The 14,819-nt window shown below is 38.1% G+C and overlaps 1 protein-coding gene across 3 annotated transcripts in view; it reads left to right on the top strand.

The window, feature by feature from the left end:
• otog (otogelin) overlaps nucleotides 1–14,819 on the top strand; it is a 72,017-nt gene that overhangs the window by 30,690 nt on the left and 26,508 nt on the right. For all 3 annotated transcript variants that reach the window (XM_081605503.1, XM_081605501.1, XM_081605502.1), the window contains exons 21-32: nucleotides 1,443–1,517; nucleotides 1,999–2,042; nucleotides 2,118–2,283; nucleotides 7,859–7,966; nucleotides 8,469–8,607; nucleotides 9,430–9,564; nucleotides 9,639–9,785; nucleotides 9,865–9,984; nucleotides 10,493–10,609; nucleotides 11,467–11,623; nucleotides 12,213–12,239; nucleotides 12,633–12,809. In XM_081605503.1, coding sequence (XP_081461629.1) covers nucleotides 1,443–1,517; nucleotides 1,999–2,042; nucleotides 2,118–2,283; nucleotides 7,859–7,966; nucleotides 8,469–8,607; nucleotides 9,430–9,564; nucleotides 9,639–9,785; nucleotides 9,865–9,984; nucleotides 10,493–10,609; nucleotides 11,467–11,623; nucleotides 12,213–12,239; nucleotides 12,633–12,809 — 1,412 coding nt within the window. The remainder of the gene's footprint in view (nucleotides 1–1,442; nucleotides 1,518–1,998; nucleotides 2,043–2,117; nucleotides 2,284–7,858; nucleotides 7,967–8,468; nucleotides 8,608–9,429; nucleotides 9,565–9,638; nucleotides 9,786–9,864; nucleotides 9,985–10,492; nucleotides 10,610–11,466; nucleotides 11,624–12,212; nucleotides 12,240–12,632; nucleotides 12,810–14,819) is intronic.

A 14,819-nucleotide genomic window follows, 5' to 3' on the forward strand; every position in this document is an offset into this window, starting at 1 on the left:
CTGGATCTGGGGTCAGCCCTTAAGTGGAAAGCCTTGTCGAGCTCGAGGACCCCCATAATTGCGCTCTGCCTTTCAGCGTGCTCCGCCCTGGAAGACTCGCAGCCTAATTCCTCTTAAATGTCCCGGGTTTTTACATCCCACTGCAGCGCGGTGCCTTACTTAGCATGTGATAGAGTTACACCTAGGAATCCACCCTGAAACCCCCTTTTCATTCCCGCTCGGGCCGGGAAGACACAGATATCTGATAACCAGTGAGAAAGAGTTTGTAGTACAGAGGCTGATTTGACTTTAAACTGGATGCAGTTTAACGTCATGTATGGTTTCTGTACGTTTTTATTTTTATTAGTCTCTCTTTTAAGGAGGCTTTCTCATTGAATCAAACATTTCCTAAACTTTTCTTACAGTTAATGGTTTGTTTAGGGAAACACAAAGCTCACTGTATCAACTCTTCACACGTTTAGATAGATTCATCATATTTGAATCTCCGTAAAGATTTTTTCTACACAATTCTTGTTTTATTACAGCATTAGGCCCATACTAGGAACAAATAAAAAAAACTAAACAGTAAAATTAAGAGAATAAAGTCATAATATTAAGAGAATCACGTATGAGAATAAAGTCAACATTATATAAGAATAAATTTATAATATTTCAATTATGAGGATAAAGAATGAAGAATAAATATATCTGTTTTTGTAATTATTTAAAAAATGTTTGGCCCCAATACTCCATTGTTTTTTCTTCTAATATTATATTTATTTTTGTTCTATTTTCCAGAATTTGATTAAAGTTACACATTTCTGCAAGTTGGTTTTATTACTTTCTTTATTTTGCCACTGCAAAAAATGCTAAATCTTACCATGTATTTTTAGTCGATGGTAATATTTAATAATATTTTATTACACTTGAAATAAGATGAAACTAATTTAAAAGTAACTTTTCAGCAGTTTGTTTTAAGTAAATAATTCCTTAGTATTAATAAAAATTCAGTTTCCTGTGGTGGAATTAATACATTTTAATCAATACCTAGTAATTATTGATTTAAAACAAACTCTTACATTTTGCTGAAACGTTTCTTGTAAGTTATTATTATTTTTTTTTAAGTGAACTAAGATATTTGCACTAAAAATTATAAAAAGAAACTCAGTAGGATTTGGTGTTTTTTGCAGTGGAGAAGCAAAAAACACCAAATTGTGTTATATTTTTATCATGTGAAGCATTTTGAACTCTATTGTTGATTTGATGCTAAACTAGAATTTAATTAGGATATATGTAACTGAACAACTGGAGTGTTTTAATTGGACCTGTTAGTTTTGTAAAATGCATTAGTGGTGCATTTGAGTGACATTCCTGAACTGGAGGACGCTGCAGTGAAGTAATGACCTTTTATTTCATGGTTTTTAATGTTCTTGTTGTCATACCGTCCTCCTGTTCCTCCACAGGTCCGAGTGTCCCTGCAGTTTCCTCGGAGCCGACTACGAACCCGGAGACGTGATCTTGACATCAGCAGGTGTTCAGTAAGATCTTCTCCAAAGTTTCTTTCTCACAAGATGCTTCAGGTTTCCAGGTTTTTATTGTCTTCAGTTAAACCACAAAATGAGAATAATCCTGGTTTTAAACAGTCTGGAAAGGATTAAAATTGAATTAAACATAGAATAAAAACATAATAATGATTTCCAGGCTCAGTAAATTTAAATTTTGATGCTTTAGTGTTTTTATGGGAGATTTTTCTGAATGTTGCTGAAGAGAAACATTGTAGAAGCTGTCGACCTTTTAGCATTTCAGCATTTCATACTATTGCCTTTGGCCAACAGTATGGTTGTATGATAGCATTATGCTAGCATGCTAGATGATGCTATCAGCATTATCCTATCATAATGCTAGCATAATGCTATCATTTCATTATGCTAGCATACAGTCATGTTTCTGCCCACTTTCATTCTTCTTTAAAATGTGTTAATGTTTGAATGTGTAACATACCCTGATGTTCCCCTACAGACTGTGTCTTAATGGTAAACTGGTTCCTCAGACTGGAGAAACTGGTAAGATGATTCCCTGACTCAGTTTTTAGTGCTTTGGACGTTTTGGCTGACATTTTGACTTTTGACTTTCTGCAGACAGGCTTTGCCCGCCGGGTCAGCTCCATCTGAACTGCTCAGACGGGGAGAACAGCCAATCAGCAGGAAGGGGCGTGGCCTGTGAGCACACCTGTGAGTCCTACCTGTTGAACATCACCTGCTCTGCGCATGAGCCCTGCGTCTCTGGCTGTGCCTGTCCGCCTGGGTGAGTTAGCAGCTTGATTTATTATGAATGGAAGCTCATGAAAATGATCAAACTCCAAACTGGACCAGTCTGGAGTTTGGTTCTGCACAACCAGAACCAAACATGGAGAAGCTGCATTCAGCTCCTGTGTGCCACACATCTGGAACACACTAAAAGAAAACTGCAAAACTGCAGAAACACTGATTCATTTAAATCCAGACTAAAAACCCACCTGCTTAGAGCTGCCTTTGATTAATAATAAAAGAAACATCGACCAACACATGATGTACATTAATAATTTTTATTATCGTTCTCATCAAATGGTGTTTATGTGACTTTTTATTTTTGTGTTTTTATGATGTAAAGCACTTCTTCCTCTCTCTTCTTCCTGAAATTTGCTGTACAAATAAACTTGATTGATTTAAATAAACCTGGCTCTATTTAAAAAGTAAATGCTTCCTAAATCTTACTGTTTCTGCCACGTATGGTGTTGGTTCTGGTGTTGGTTAGGATTCTCTGATTCATCCGTTGGGAGACAGAAAAGTCTTTAAAGCCGGTGGATGATGCAGACAGACAACCTTAGGTCTGTTTCAGTTCACTGATCCCTGTAATCCTTCCCGGTTTGTTAGATGCATCTGTTCATTTTGAACCTGGATAAGTGGTTTAGGTTTTCAGGTTCATTTGAAACACAACAAGATGCTGTGAAAAGGTCAGAGATGTGCAGAGATGCCTCATCTAAGACGTGTAAAGCTGACTGGCGTTTCTGTTCGACACATTAAACGAGACGACCTTTACGGTGACATCAGACTCTGGACCCGATGGTCAGGCCTTGATAAGAGCGGTTAATAACTTGCTGAAACCTGAGAGGGGACGCATTTAGGGGTAAATATGGCCACAAAGATGCTTCATTGGTGGTCAGCGATGATTCAGCTCTAATGAAGAGACTAAAGGTTGTGAGGTTACATCAACCTGAATCACAGTTTTGGTTTCTGCTTTGATGCTAAAGGTGACCTATTATGGTTCCTCCAACAGCTTAGGATGGGTCTGAGTGCGAAAGAGAACATGTTTATTACGTTTTTTGTACAAAATGATTCTTAGATAGTGAGATTCTAGTTTGGTTCTGCAGAATCAGCTGTTTTTGGGCCTCTATCACTTTAAATGTAAGAAGCTGCTGCTGGCCACGCCTCCAAAACTCAACGTTTACACTCACATGTTAAAATAGCTGCAAACAGATGCACAGTTATACAACTGTACATATTTGAAAAGCAGAAGTAGAGCCTCCTGCACAATCAACAAGAATGCATCAAGTGGTTTCTGGCTGGTAAGTCAAAAACAAAACACTTGTCTTTTCCAGCAGCCATTGTACAGAGCATAGAGCAATAAAACCAGCGGACTATATCTTAACTGAGATTTTCAAAGCTCCTATATCTTGCTGAAACATTACTTGTAAGTTAGCTTGTCTTATTTCAAGCATTCTGAGATGTTGGTACTAGAAACTGGACATAAATACTTTGTAAGACTTTGTGTTTTTACAGTGAAACCTAAAAAGAAGGAGCTCAGTTGAAGCTTTTAAACTATTATTCACAGCCATTTCATAAAAACTCTGTTTGGAGAAGAGCTAAGAAAACTCTCAAGCATCATGCTGTGGGACTGTTTATCTGCTCCAGCTTCACCTCAGATCTACAGATGTGGTGCTGATAATTGGACAAAGGGGACAATGACCCTGAACTCTGGATAAAATGTCCATGCGTTGTGTTTAAAAGCTGGGTTAGTTACAGGAAACCAACAGAGTTGTTGGTTTTTATGTCAGTCTGAACAGAGGTTTGCGTTGGGTTCCTCTCAGACAAAGTGGATCTCCTGAAAACGCCGATTTTTGCTGATTTTGGCGCTATCTGCTTAGCTGAGGGACTGAAAATAGTCCAACACAAAGCAAGGCTTTAGTTTAAGAAGTAAAAAAAAACAAAGATAAAAATTGAAAAGCAACCTCAACTCGTCTGTGTGGTATTTATCTGCAGCAGGACTTTGAAACCTCTAATGGGGAATAATTAGCTGCCGTGTTGACTGAGGACCCCATTGTGTTTTCTTCGTTCACAAAGGAACACTTTGTTTATGATCAAAATGTCGACCATTCATTCCCTCGTTCTGTGTCAGCTGACCTCATATAAACCTGAACTTTTAGGTCCAAAACAGAAGCCTGCGGTTTCCTGGAATTTGGTATCAGTTTCAGTTTATATGTACACATCATGCTGGGCAAAAGTCTTAAACCCCCCCGACTTTTTCTAGACTCTTCAACCAGTTTTGGTCAATCGTTCTCCAAACTGCCTGATAGTTTTCAAAAGTTTCTCCACTGGCTTCACCTTTTTTAAGTCAGGATTTTTGACTTAGTCCTTAAACCTGATCATTTTAGGAACAATGTTTCTCTCATTAATCCAGGCATTTCTAGACTTCTTGTTGCGAGACCATGACAGCAGACTGTGCAGCGTCTGCTTAAAAGTGAGGAAAATTATCGAAGAGCAGGTGTGTGATTGCAAACAAATACAATTACCACCAGATAAACATTATCTGTAAGAAATTAATGCTAAAAACTGGTAAAAATCCAGGAAAGACTTAAGAGATGCAAACCTTCCTAAAGGAGACGGTAGATGCTTTAATGCCAAGGAACAACCAGCAAACAGAAAACAATAAAACAGTAATGAACAGTCATTATTAAATTAAAACGTCTTCGATTAAACATTGTTTTTGCTTGTTAAGTATGTCAAAGGAATTGGAAGAAATACTTAAAGATAATATTATTGTACTGAAATTAAAATGGTGTTTTCAGTGGACATAGTTCAATAAAATTAGAGTCTTGAATCAAAAATTACGGCACAAATGTAGTAAAAATTCAGAAGAATTGTAAATATTTCCAATGCTAACTTTGCTATTGTTCACATTCAGCTAAATATCTGCAAGAAAACAGTTTTCTGTCAGAAAACTAATTGGCCAGAACCACAGTTGGGTCGTAACTAGTTACATTTACCTGAGTAACTTTTTGGAAAATATTTATTTTTAGGAGTATTTTTACTACGCTGTACTTTTTACTTCAGTAATTTTATAAGTATTTCTAGTATAATTTCTGGATTTTCTACCCGCTGAATGAAAAACAAACATGTTTTAACCAAACATTCACCAGACTCACACCTGCAGTTTCTGTTAAAGTTTCATCAGTTTTTTTATTGAAATAAACTGATTTAGAAACATTTTCTTAATTTTTTTTGTACTTGTATGAATTATCGTCATTTTGGTAACAGAATTTCCACTGAACTTTACATTTCTGATGATGTAATTTTAAATATGAATCGATTAATAAATTGATCAGTTACTACTTGAATGGATTTTTTCCAAATATTTTTTACTCTTACTTGAGTAATTTCTTTGACGGCTACTTTTTATTTTTACTTGAGTAAAAATATGTCGAAGTAGTTTTGAACACAGTTTTTGGAAACGGTGATACACGGTGGTGACCGAGTCATGCTGTGGGATTTTCTTCAGGAGATAATTACAATCCTGGAAGAAAACCCATTAGAATCAGCTGGGGACTTGAGACCAATTGAGAATCTGTGGTTCCGACTAGAGATGCAAATATTTAATTTCTAATTAAATGTACAAATCTTTGCTTTGATTTTGTGATAACAATTTAGACGAGGTAACTTCTTACCCCTGTTGAGATCAAGTTTGCGCTTTTACATTGTCCCATGAAATTAAATTCACCCCGACCGGCTGTAGCTGTGAGGATTTATGGGTGACATGTTGGTAGGTCGGCAGGATAAGTGATCGCAGAATCTTTGATCAGAGTAATCAATACGGCCGCTTGGCGCGCAGATAAAGGAAGCTGTTAGCGGCGTTTTATCTGTCGTGTAACTCTACTCAGATGAACCTCGGGTTTATGGCGGCACCATTCAGTGTGTCACGTCATTGTCTGCTGCCTCGCCAGTGGATGTAGCTCAACTCTGCATATTACAAGATACTTATCAGCCTGGTGCTGCAGAGTGGAGGAGAGCAAATGCAGGCATCCAGACAAAGACTGGTTTTCTCCCTCTATCTCTGAGAATCCTAATTGTCTGGATTTCTCATGTAGCGAACGAGTGTTATTCCTTTTTATTCACAGCTGCCCACCCTTGAAGCTCTCTTTCATTTGCTGGAATGTTCCTGCAGTGGAAGCCAACATCTGTCAGTGAACTCACAAATGAGGCTAAGCTAGAGGCAAACTCAGACTTCAGATGACAGGAAGTTGGTAGCATCCCTTTACCAAGAGTTTCTTCAGCATTAAGTTATTGGATTCAGTTTTTAGCCATTACCTTCCAACAGTTTGGTTAAAGACCTTTTATTGCTCTCCTCTTTTCGAGATTGTGTTGCAGAGATTTTCCGTTCATGAAAGAAAGCCTTCTGGTAGCGGATGCCAGATCATTTACGGAGGATGCCAAGGAGTTCCCTGGCTAGTGTCCTGACCGTTGTCTGCTTCATGGAGTGAAGTTCAGTATTTGGGGGCCCTTAGAGAAAGTGACTCTTATCCCAGCTCTGAACCGTCTTAGCACATTCTGGAAAACACATCTTGAAGATGCCAGTAGAAAAAAAGCAAAGACTCAGACCTTCCAAAACCAGCCAGCCTTCTTGAAGTCCATTAACACCACAAACAGGATTGGTGACCAGGGAGATCCCTGCCAGAGTCCAAGAGGAACCAGGAACAAACTCCAGAAGATTTATTTACTGATCTAATCCTGGTGGTAATTTAGGACCTAATGAAGGGTCATTCATTCCAGCGAGAATAAAGGCACAGACTTTATTCCAGTTAGTATTGGACTCGGTGTTGCCCAATGTTGGCCGTTTTGTACAGAATATCTTGTTTAGGAGAACCAGTCTGTACTGCTTCTGTTTGCAGATGATGTGGTTCTGTTTGTGTCTCTTTACCTGGAAGGACTGAAGCTGTTTAAAGCCAAATGAAACCACCAGGATGAAGGTTGGAACCAGCAGGTGAAGTGCTGGGAATGAGCTACTGTCATTCGGAGAAGGAGAGATTTATAGGGTGGATAAAGGGATGGATGTCCGAGAGCCAAAGACATTCCTCACCATGAGTTGTGGTGATGGAAATAATGGGATTATAAGAACTAAGGTTCGTCCTTAGGAACAGGGTCAATATCCCAAATGAGTGCAGAATGGTGTCGTCACTCTGCCATGTTTCAAAGAGTCACTGTAGGAGGTTTTTGGAGATTTTCCATTTGCAGTAGAAGAGACTGGTCCAGATCCCGTCGTCAATGGAGAGACTTGAACTTGTGGCTCTCTTTGGGGGAGCATTTAGTCTCTTGGTTGAGCTGGATGAGGTATTTCTGGTAAAGGAAGTCCAAAAGTACTCGTTTAACTTGATGTTCCTGTTATCCACTGCTACAGGCGACTGAGCTGACAGACCAGATTTTGTAACTTAACATTTTTTGACAAAAACACGGTGGGAACCCTGCCTACGTCACCTGACTTACACAATCTCTCAGTTGGACCTTGAGCATAATTTCGGTTTGACTTGTTTTAAAACAGGAAGTCCTGACCTCATATTTCCCTTCCCCAGGTTACTGAAACATGGGGATGAGTGCTTTGAGCCTGATGCCTGCCCCTGTTTGTGGAAAGGGAAAGAATATTTCCCTGGCGACCGAGTTTCCTCCCCCTGCTACCAGTGGTACGTATGAAGTATATGACAAGATTATCTCACAGCTTCTTATCAAAAAGTTAAGAATTGCCTCAGAATGAAGACAAATCTCCAACAATGTTCTGCTGCAACGTTTATCCTGACAGCACAGAGTTGTGAGGTTGTCAGAGCAGCAAAAGTTGCCATCTGATATGTGTAATTCTCTGTTATCGGGAGGCAGAGAATAGGCCTTGGAAACAGAGCAGGCCCTTGTACATGTCTCTGATTCCATCTGCTTCAAACCGACCCTGGCTGGTGAAAGAAACCTCCCAGTGATCTCGGTTTTTCTCCCGTCCTTCTCCTTCAAGTTACAGCCAGGGAAGATGATGTAGATGACAGCTTAATGGCACAATTGGCCAATTTACCAGCACTTTTCTGCCTTTGGTAAACCAAAGGCTCTTCACAAATGGAGACGGTTAGAGGTGAAAAGCGGTTCCTGCAGTAAGTGGGAACAAGTTGATGCTAAACCACTGAAGCTTTTCTTTCCTTGTAGCGTTTGCCAACACGGGATGTTCCAGTGTGTGTTTCGTCCGTGTCCGTCCATGTGCACGACTTACGGTGATCGCCACTACAGGACGTTCGACGGACTGCTGTTTGACTACGTCGGGGCCTGCAAGGTCTATCTTGTTAAGGTACCTAATCATTTCTGCATCTGTTTAAAGGTAAACTGTTCTGCTTCCATAAACAGGATAGGATAGGTCTATCGGCAAAACGGTACATGTTCATTACATTCTTTACACAACCAGAATGCAGCAACTGATTTCTGGATGGTAAGTCAACAACAAAACACTTGTGTTTTCCAGCATCCATTAAAACGGTAAAACCAGCTGACCAAACGTGCTAGATCTTAGCTGGGGTTGCTAGGTAACGGGCTGGGCTTTTCTGGGGTTGCTAGGTAACAGGCTGGGCTTTTCTGGGGTTGCTAGATAACAGGCTGGGCTTTTCTGGGGTTGCTAGGTAACGGGTTGGGCTTTGCTGGGGTTGCTAGGTAACGGGTTGGGCTTTGCCGGGGTTACTAGGTAACGGGCTGGGCTTTGCTGGGGTTGCTAGGTAACGGGCTGGGCTTTGCTGGGGTTGCTATGTAACGGGCAGTGCCTGACGATTTGTGACATTTTCTTGGAGTCACAAACATTCTGGAGGTTTTTGAAACAGCTAACACCAAAAAACATGAACTTATTGCCTAAAATTGTCTGTATAGTTTTTTTTTAATCGCTTGGGTTGTTTGTAGCAGCAGCAGAAACTCAATTTGAAGTACAAGAATGTGCAAAATGTGAATTTAGCATAATACTTCCTCTTTAAATGTAGAGATTTGTAACCGATTTTTGCACCACAGCAGCTGAATTGAAACGGATGCTGCCGTTTTGGTTCCCAGTCTGCTGGACTCTGAGGGTGAACTGGTTCCCAGTCTGCTGAAAGGGGGAACACAGTTTACGTTTGTGTCCTGTCATCCACAGAGCAGCGCTGATGTGATGCTGAGCGTTTTGGTGGAGAACGTCGACTGCTTTGACAGTGGAATCATCTGCAGGAAATCCCTTCTGATCAACATCCGCGGATCTTTCATATATTTCGACGACGATTCTGGAAAACCAGTAAGCGCCATCTTTGTGTTTTAAACATTTCCTGTATGAATCAAGAAGGTAACTGGTAACCAAATCCCATGCAGAATCCGTCTAGTGTGATCGACAGGAAGCAGCAGATGTTCATCTGGCCAGCTGGATATTTCACAATAATTCACTTCCCAGAAGAAGACGTGACGGTGCTGTGGGACCGGAAGACAACGGTTCACGTCCAGGTTGGCCCCCGCTGGCAGGTAGGTCTCTGTTTTTACTCTGCTCAGCATGCATGACGATGAGCGGTCAGAGCCAAGTGAGATAACGCAACGTGTCCAGGGGAAACTCAGCGGCCTGTGTGGGAACTTTGACCTGAAGACAATAAACGAAATGCGGACGCCTGACAACATCGACTCGCCGACGCCGCAGGAGTTTGGAAACAGCTGGACGGCCATGGAGGTGAGCGGAGCGTCCTGCAAATAATTTATATTTCACTGAGGAGAAAAATAAAACTGAGTATTTCATCTCTTCTAGCTGCATGTTTTAACAATTAACTGCGACATTTCATTTAAGATAAAACTGCGTGAGTATTTCCTACGGTGGAGTATTAGGACCATACTGAAAAAAATTAATACATAAATAAAATTATCAGAATAAATTAATACAAAAAGAGTCATATAAGAGTAAAGTCCAAATATTAAGGCTTTATTCTCTTATGAATTTATTCTCATATTATTATGGCTTTTTTTTGTATTATTACAACTTTATCCTCATAATAAAGTTGTAATAATATGAAAATGAAGTCATAGTATTATGAGAGTAAAGTTGTAATATTATGACTTTATTCTGATAATACTACAAGTTTTTTCCATAAGACTTTATTCTTGTAATATTGTAATACTTTGTCCTAATTTTCCCCTAATAAATCTATAAGGCTTGAATTTCCTGTGTGTGTTTGTGTGTTCAGTGTGTGAACAGTCCAGACATCAGACATCCTTGCAGCCTCAGTCCTCTCAGGGAGCCCTTTGCAAAGCGTCAGTGTGGCGTCCTGCTCAGTGAAGTCTTCCAGACCTGCCACCCGGTGGTGAGGAGTGGCGCTACAACACATCTCTGTTTTACTCATTTATCTTCCTGTATGCAACCAGGTTCAAACCCAGTTAAGATCAAGATCTCCTTGTATGACAGGGTTTTAGGATCATTGTAGTCAGAAAAAGAGAGTGCACTTTTTACCAGAAAACTCTTATTTAAATTCAAGATTAATCTCAGAAATTTTCTAGAAAAAACTTGAAAATTTCTGGGCGCCAAAAGTGAAAAATTTGCAAGAAAAAACACAAACATTTCCGAGTTTCAAAAAGCTAAATTTTTTAACTTTTAAATTTCTTCTGAGTTTTTTTTCAAGTAAATGTTCAACTTTTCGAACTAAGAAATTTACATTACATCTAGAACTTAATCTCAAATTTTCTGAGATTTTATGATTAAATTTTCTATATTTTGAACTCAGAAATTTCCTAGAAAAATCTTAGAAATTTCTGAAATCTAAAATTTTCAGCTTTTTAAATTCCGAAATTTCTGTTTTTTTCTATAAAATTTCTGAGCTTAATCTCAAAATTTCAATTTTTTTATTAAAATTTTTTTAACTTTTCAAACTAAGAAATTTCCCATTTTTTATAGAAAATTTCAGAGATAAGTCTCAAAATTTATCTGTTTTTTGGCAACAATTTACTTTTTCCTGTCTACAATGGCACTAATGCGATGATCATTGCTTAAATAAGATTTTATTATTCTGAGTAACTAAATCCTGTTCAAATTAAACCCCTGAAATGTTTCACTTTGTATGTAATGACTCTATATAACATGAAAGTTTTAAAAATATTCCATATAGTTGACATGAAAATAGAAAAAATGATTTTTCACTCCCTGAAGCCTGTTATGTGTCCTCAGGTGGATGTCACCTGGTTCTACATGAACTGCCTCGCTGACACATGCGCCTGCAGCCGCGGCGGCGACTGCGAGTGTTTCTGCACCAGCGTGGCGGCGTACGCAGGGCGCTGCTGCCACGAGGGCGTTCCTGTCGACTGGCGCTCGCCGTCTCTCTGCCGTAAGGAAAAATCTCCCAGATTGGTCGTTTCTTTGTTTTACCCAACAGATGTCTGATATCATTTCTTTTTTCTAAGCAGCCAGAGTTTTTCTTCCTGAAGTTCTTTCAAAGATTTTCTGCTGTTTTGTTCTTTAAATTTGACATTTGAATCTGATGCATAACATAATAATTCCTGATGAGCCTCAATTGAAATTTTTAATCGAGTTCATTTCATGGTAATTGCATTTTAATTGAAAACCACATATGGACAAAATAAGTAACCTTTTTAATTCAAAAACCTTATTTGCTGCCAAATTATTCAATAGATAGACACACTTACGATGGTGTATTAGGGTAATTATTGATGGGGAAAAATACGAGTACATTTTTGAGACAAAAAAACAGAAATTCTGGGATTAATCTAAAAATCTTTCAAGGGAAAAAATTGGAAATTTCTGAGATTAATCTTGGAATTTTCTCACAAATTTACTCGTTTTTTGTTGTGCGTTGGCCCTAATGCACAATCGTTGTACAAATAACAACAATATAACATATTGCAAGATTATTATAAGATGTTTTTTAAATTCCTGTTTCTATTTCTTTCCTGCAGCATATGACTGTGAATTCTACAACAAAGGTAAAAAGAAACAACTTTCCTTCATATGCTGGCTGTACATTTATTACTTCGTCAGTAATGTTTTGTTTTCCTAAAAACTATAATTCCCATAATAAAACAGAAACCTGAGCTAATTTCTCTTTACTTTTTTTCATGCTGTCTGAACTGAGGAATAGTTGTTTTCATGTTTCCCCTGTTTTTGATAAAGAGTTTAGTTGATGATGTTTTGATTTATTTATCTGAAGGAAGATGACTTTGAGCTATGAAAGACATTTTCATGTTTCTGAATGAAAATAAGTGAAGTTACAAACTGTTAGAGACTACGGAAACACAATAATGCATAAAATAGTCAAAAACCTCTGTGGATTTCAGACATGTTGGGTTTCTTGTAAAATTGGTGCCTCCTCCCTGCAGTTCTGGGTAAAGGTCCGCTCAGGCTCTGGACCTTGTGGGATCAGACGTTTCTGCTGGCAGCCAGCCGGTCCAGCGGCTTCGTGTTCCTGCAGCGGGTCAACACCAGCGCCGGCGCCGCTCCTGGGATCCTCTCAGAGTTCATGATGACGCCGGGCCTCAGCAGAGCTCGGCCGCACGGTGAGTTCATGTTTGTTTAGATTTAGAATCTCTAAATCAGGGAGGTCCAAAGGGTGGCCCAGGGGCCAGTTGTGGCCCTTTGATTAATTTTGTGTGGTCCCCCAACCAGAATTCAAGAATAGCACAGATTTGGCCCTCTGAGACTTTTTGTCATTTTTTCAGGACGGGAATTTTCCATGTTAAGTTTATATCTTCTTAAACAGAAAATGTTTAGCATAACACCAATTTTTCTTTTGGTAGGCTTTTTATTTCATAAGTTGTTTCTGCTCAAAAACACACTAAATACAGCAAAGATTGTAGAAGAAAATTCTCATTGTTGGTTCTAGTAATAAACTACAAACATTTAAAGACTTAAAAAAACAGGAAAATAATAAACCTAAAAGGTTAAATAATGTTAAATATTAAGGCAGATGTAAAATATCACATGTTTTATTTATTGTCCTGTAGGTAAAAGTCACATTTTTGCTATTTTAATTGAAGGAAAAGAAGAAAATCTTAGCAGTTTTTTTCCTTTTTATTATTAAAAAGGTACAACAAGTATATAAAAAACAGTATACCATGTCAAAGTATTAATAACATCAGCCAGGGGTTATTACAACATCATTTACATAAATTGAAGTCACAAAACAAAGAATCTTTGTTGAATTTACATGTGTGAGTAAAAAACAAACGAGTCTCGGTTGGTAAGAACTGTTGTTTGTTACGACTTTGCTTGTTTATGATGCTCTGCTCGCATGTCAACAGCTATTGTTATTTTTATTTAATTAGAAATGATTAAACACAACATATAAATACAACTTATAGAAATATGTGGATAATAGTGCAGGAAATGATTTTTATTTCTGCCAAAGCAACTCGGGTCTATTTCTCTTTTACTGTGCTTCTAAATTATAAATAGCCCTAAAATGTTAATTCACACAACATTTATAGTAAATTAAAAACTTATTTTTTGATTTCCATGTGTTTGACATCACTGGGAAGGTTAAAATCCACTCTTTCAGAATAGGCCAGTAGCTCAAAACGCCCCAAGTAGACATGTTAATTCATGTTGTTGAGGCCATTCACAAAGAAAACAACAAAGAGTGAGTTAAGAGACTAATATTTTCATTTCAGGTTGTACATATTAAGATGTTGGATAGATTGAAAAGCCCATTTTTCTATGCTAAACGCCCTGAATCTGTTTGTAAACTGTTAAACTTCTCTGTGAATCAGATTCGGTGTGCAGCCGTTTGACAGCCAGCCAGGCTTCACTCCTGCAGTTTCCTTTGCTGTTGATCTGAGCTCTCCTGTGAAACACCGATGAAGGCGATGGACTCATTGTAAAAGGGTTCAGAGATCAGATTGGCAAACTCTCATATAGCAACTCAAGCTGCAGGCTTGACAGCCGGCCAAACCTGCAACAAGCTGCTCCAGCTCCTGCTGGTTCCTTCAAACACTCATTTCAACCAGTTATCGCTTATTATTCAACGCTGATTACCTTAAAATAATAACTTTCACAAGTTTCAGTGTTCAGGATTACTTTTGTTGTTGTTTATGCCATTTGAATTAGAGGAGCAGGTTTTTAAATTAGAGTAAGTTGATCTATTACTTCAAAACCATAACAATCTCTTAAAATATAACTGATATTACACATTTTAAAGGAGCTGCACTGCAAAAACACAAAATCTTAGTTGGTCTAGTTTCTAGTGTAAATAACTTAGTTCACTTGAAATAAGAAAAAAACTAACTTTCAAGTAACTTTTCAGCAAGAAATAAGAGGTTGTTTTAAGTAATTTCTTAAAATTGATTTTTTTTAAAACAGTTCCATTGGCAGAGTTTTTAAATTATAAAAATAAAATTTTCCCATGTTATATGTGAAAACATTCTGCCAATGGAAGTAGTACTTTTTCCCACCAATATTAAATATTTATTTACTTAAAACAAGCTGCTGTATCTTGCTAAAAAGTTGTTAGTTTTTGTCTAATTTCATGTGTGCAAAGATATTTGTACTAGAAATTAGGCAAAAATAAT

Source organism: Poecilia reticulata, chromosome 3 (genome assembly GCF_904066995.2).
Source record: "Poecilia reticulata chromosome 3, P_reticulata-male-v2, whole genome shotgun sequence".
Lineage (NCBI taxonomy): Eukaryota > Metazoa > Chordata > Actinopteri > Cyprinodontiformes > Poeciliidae > Poecilia > Poecilia reticulata.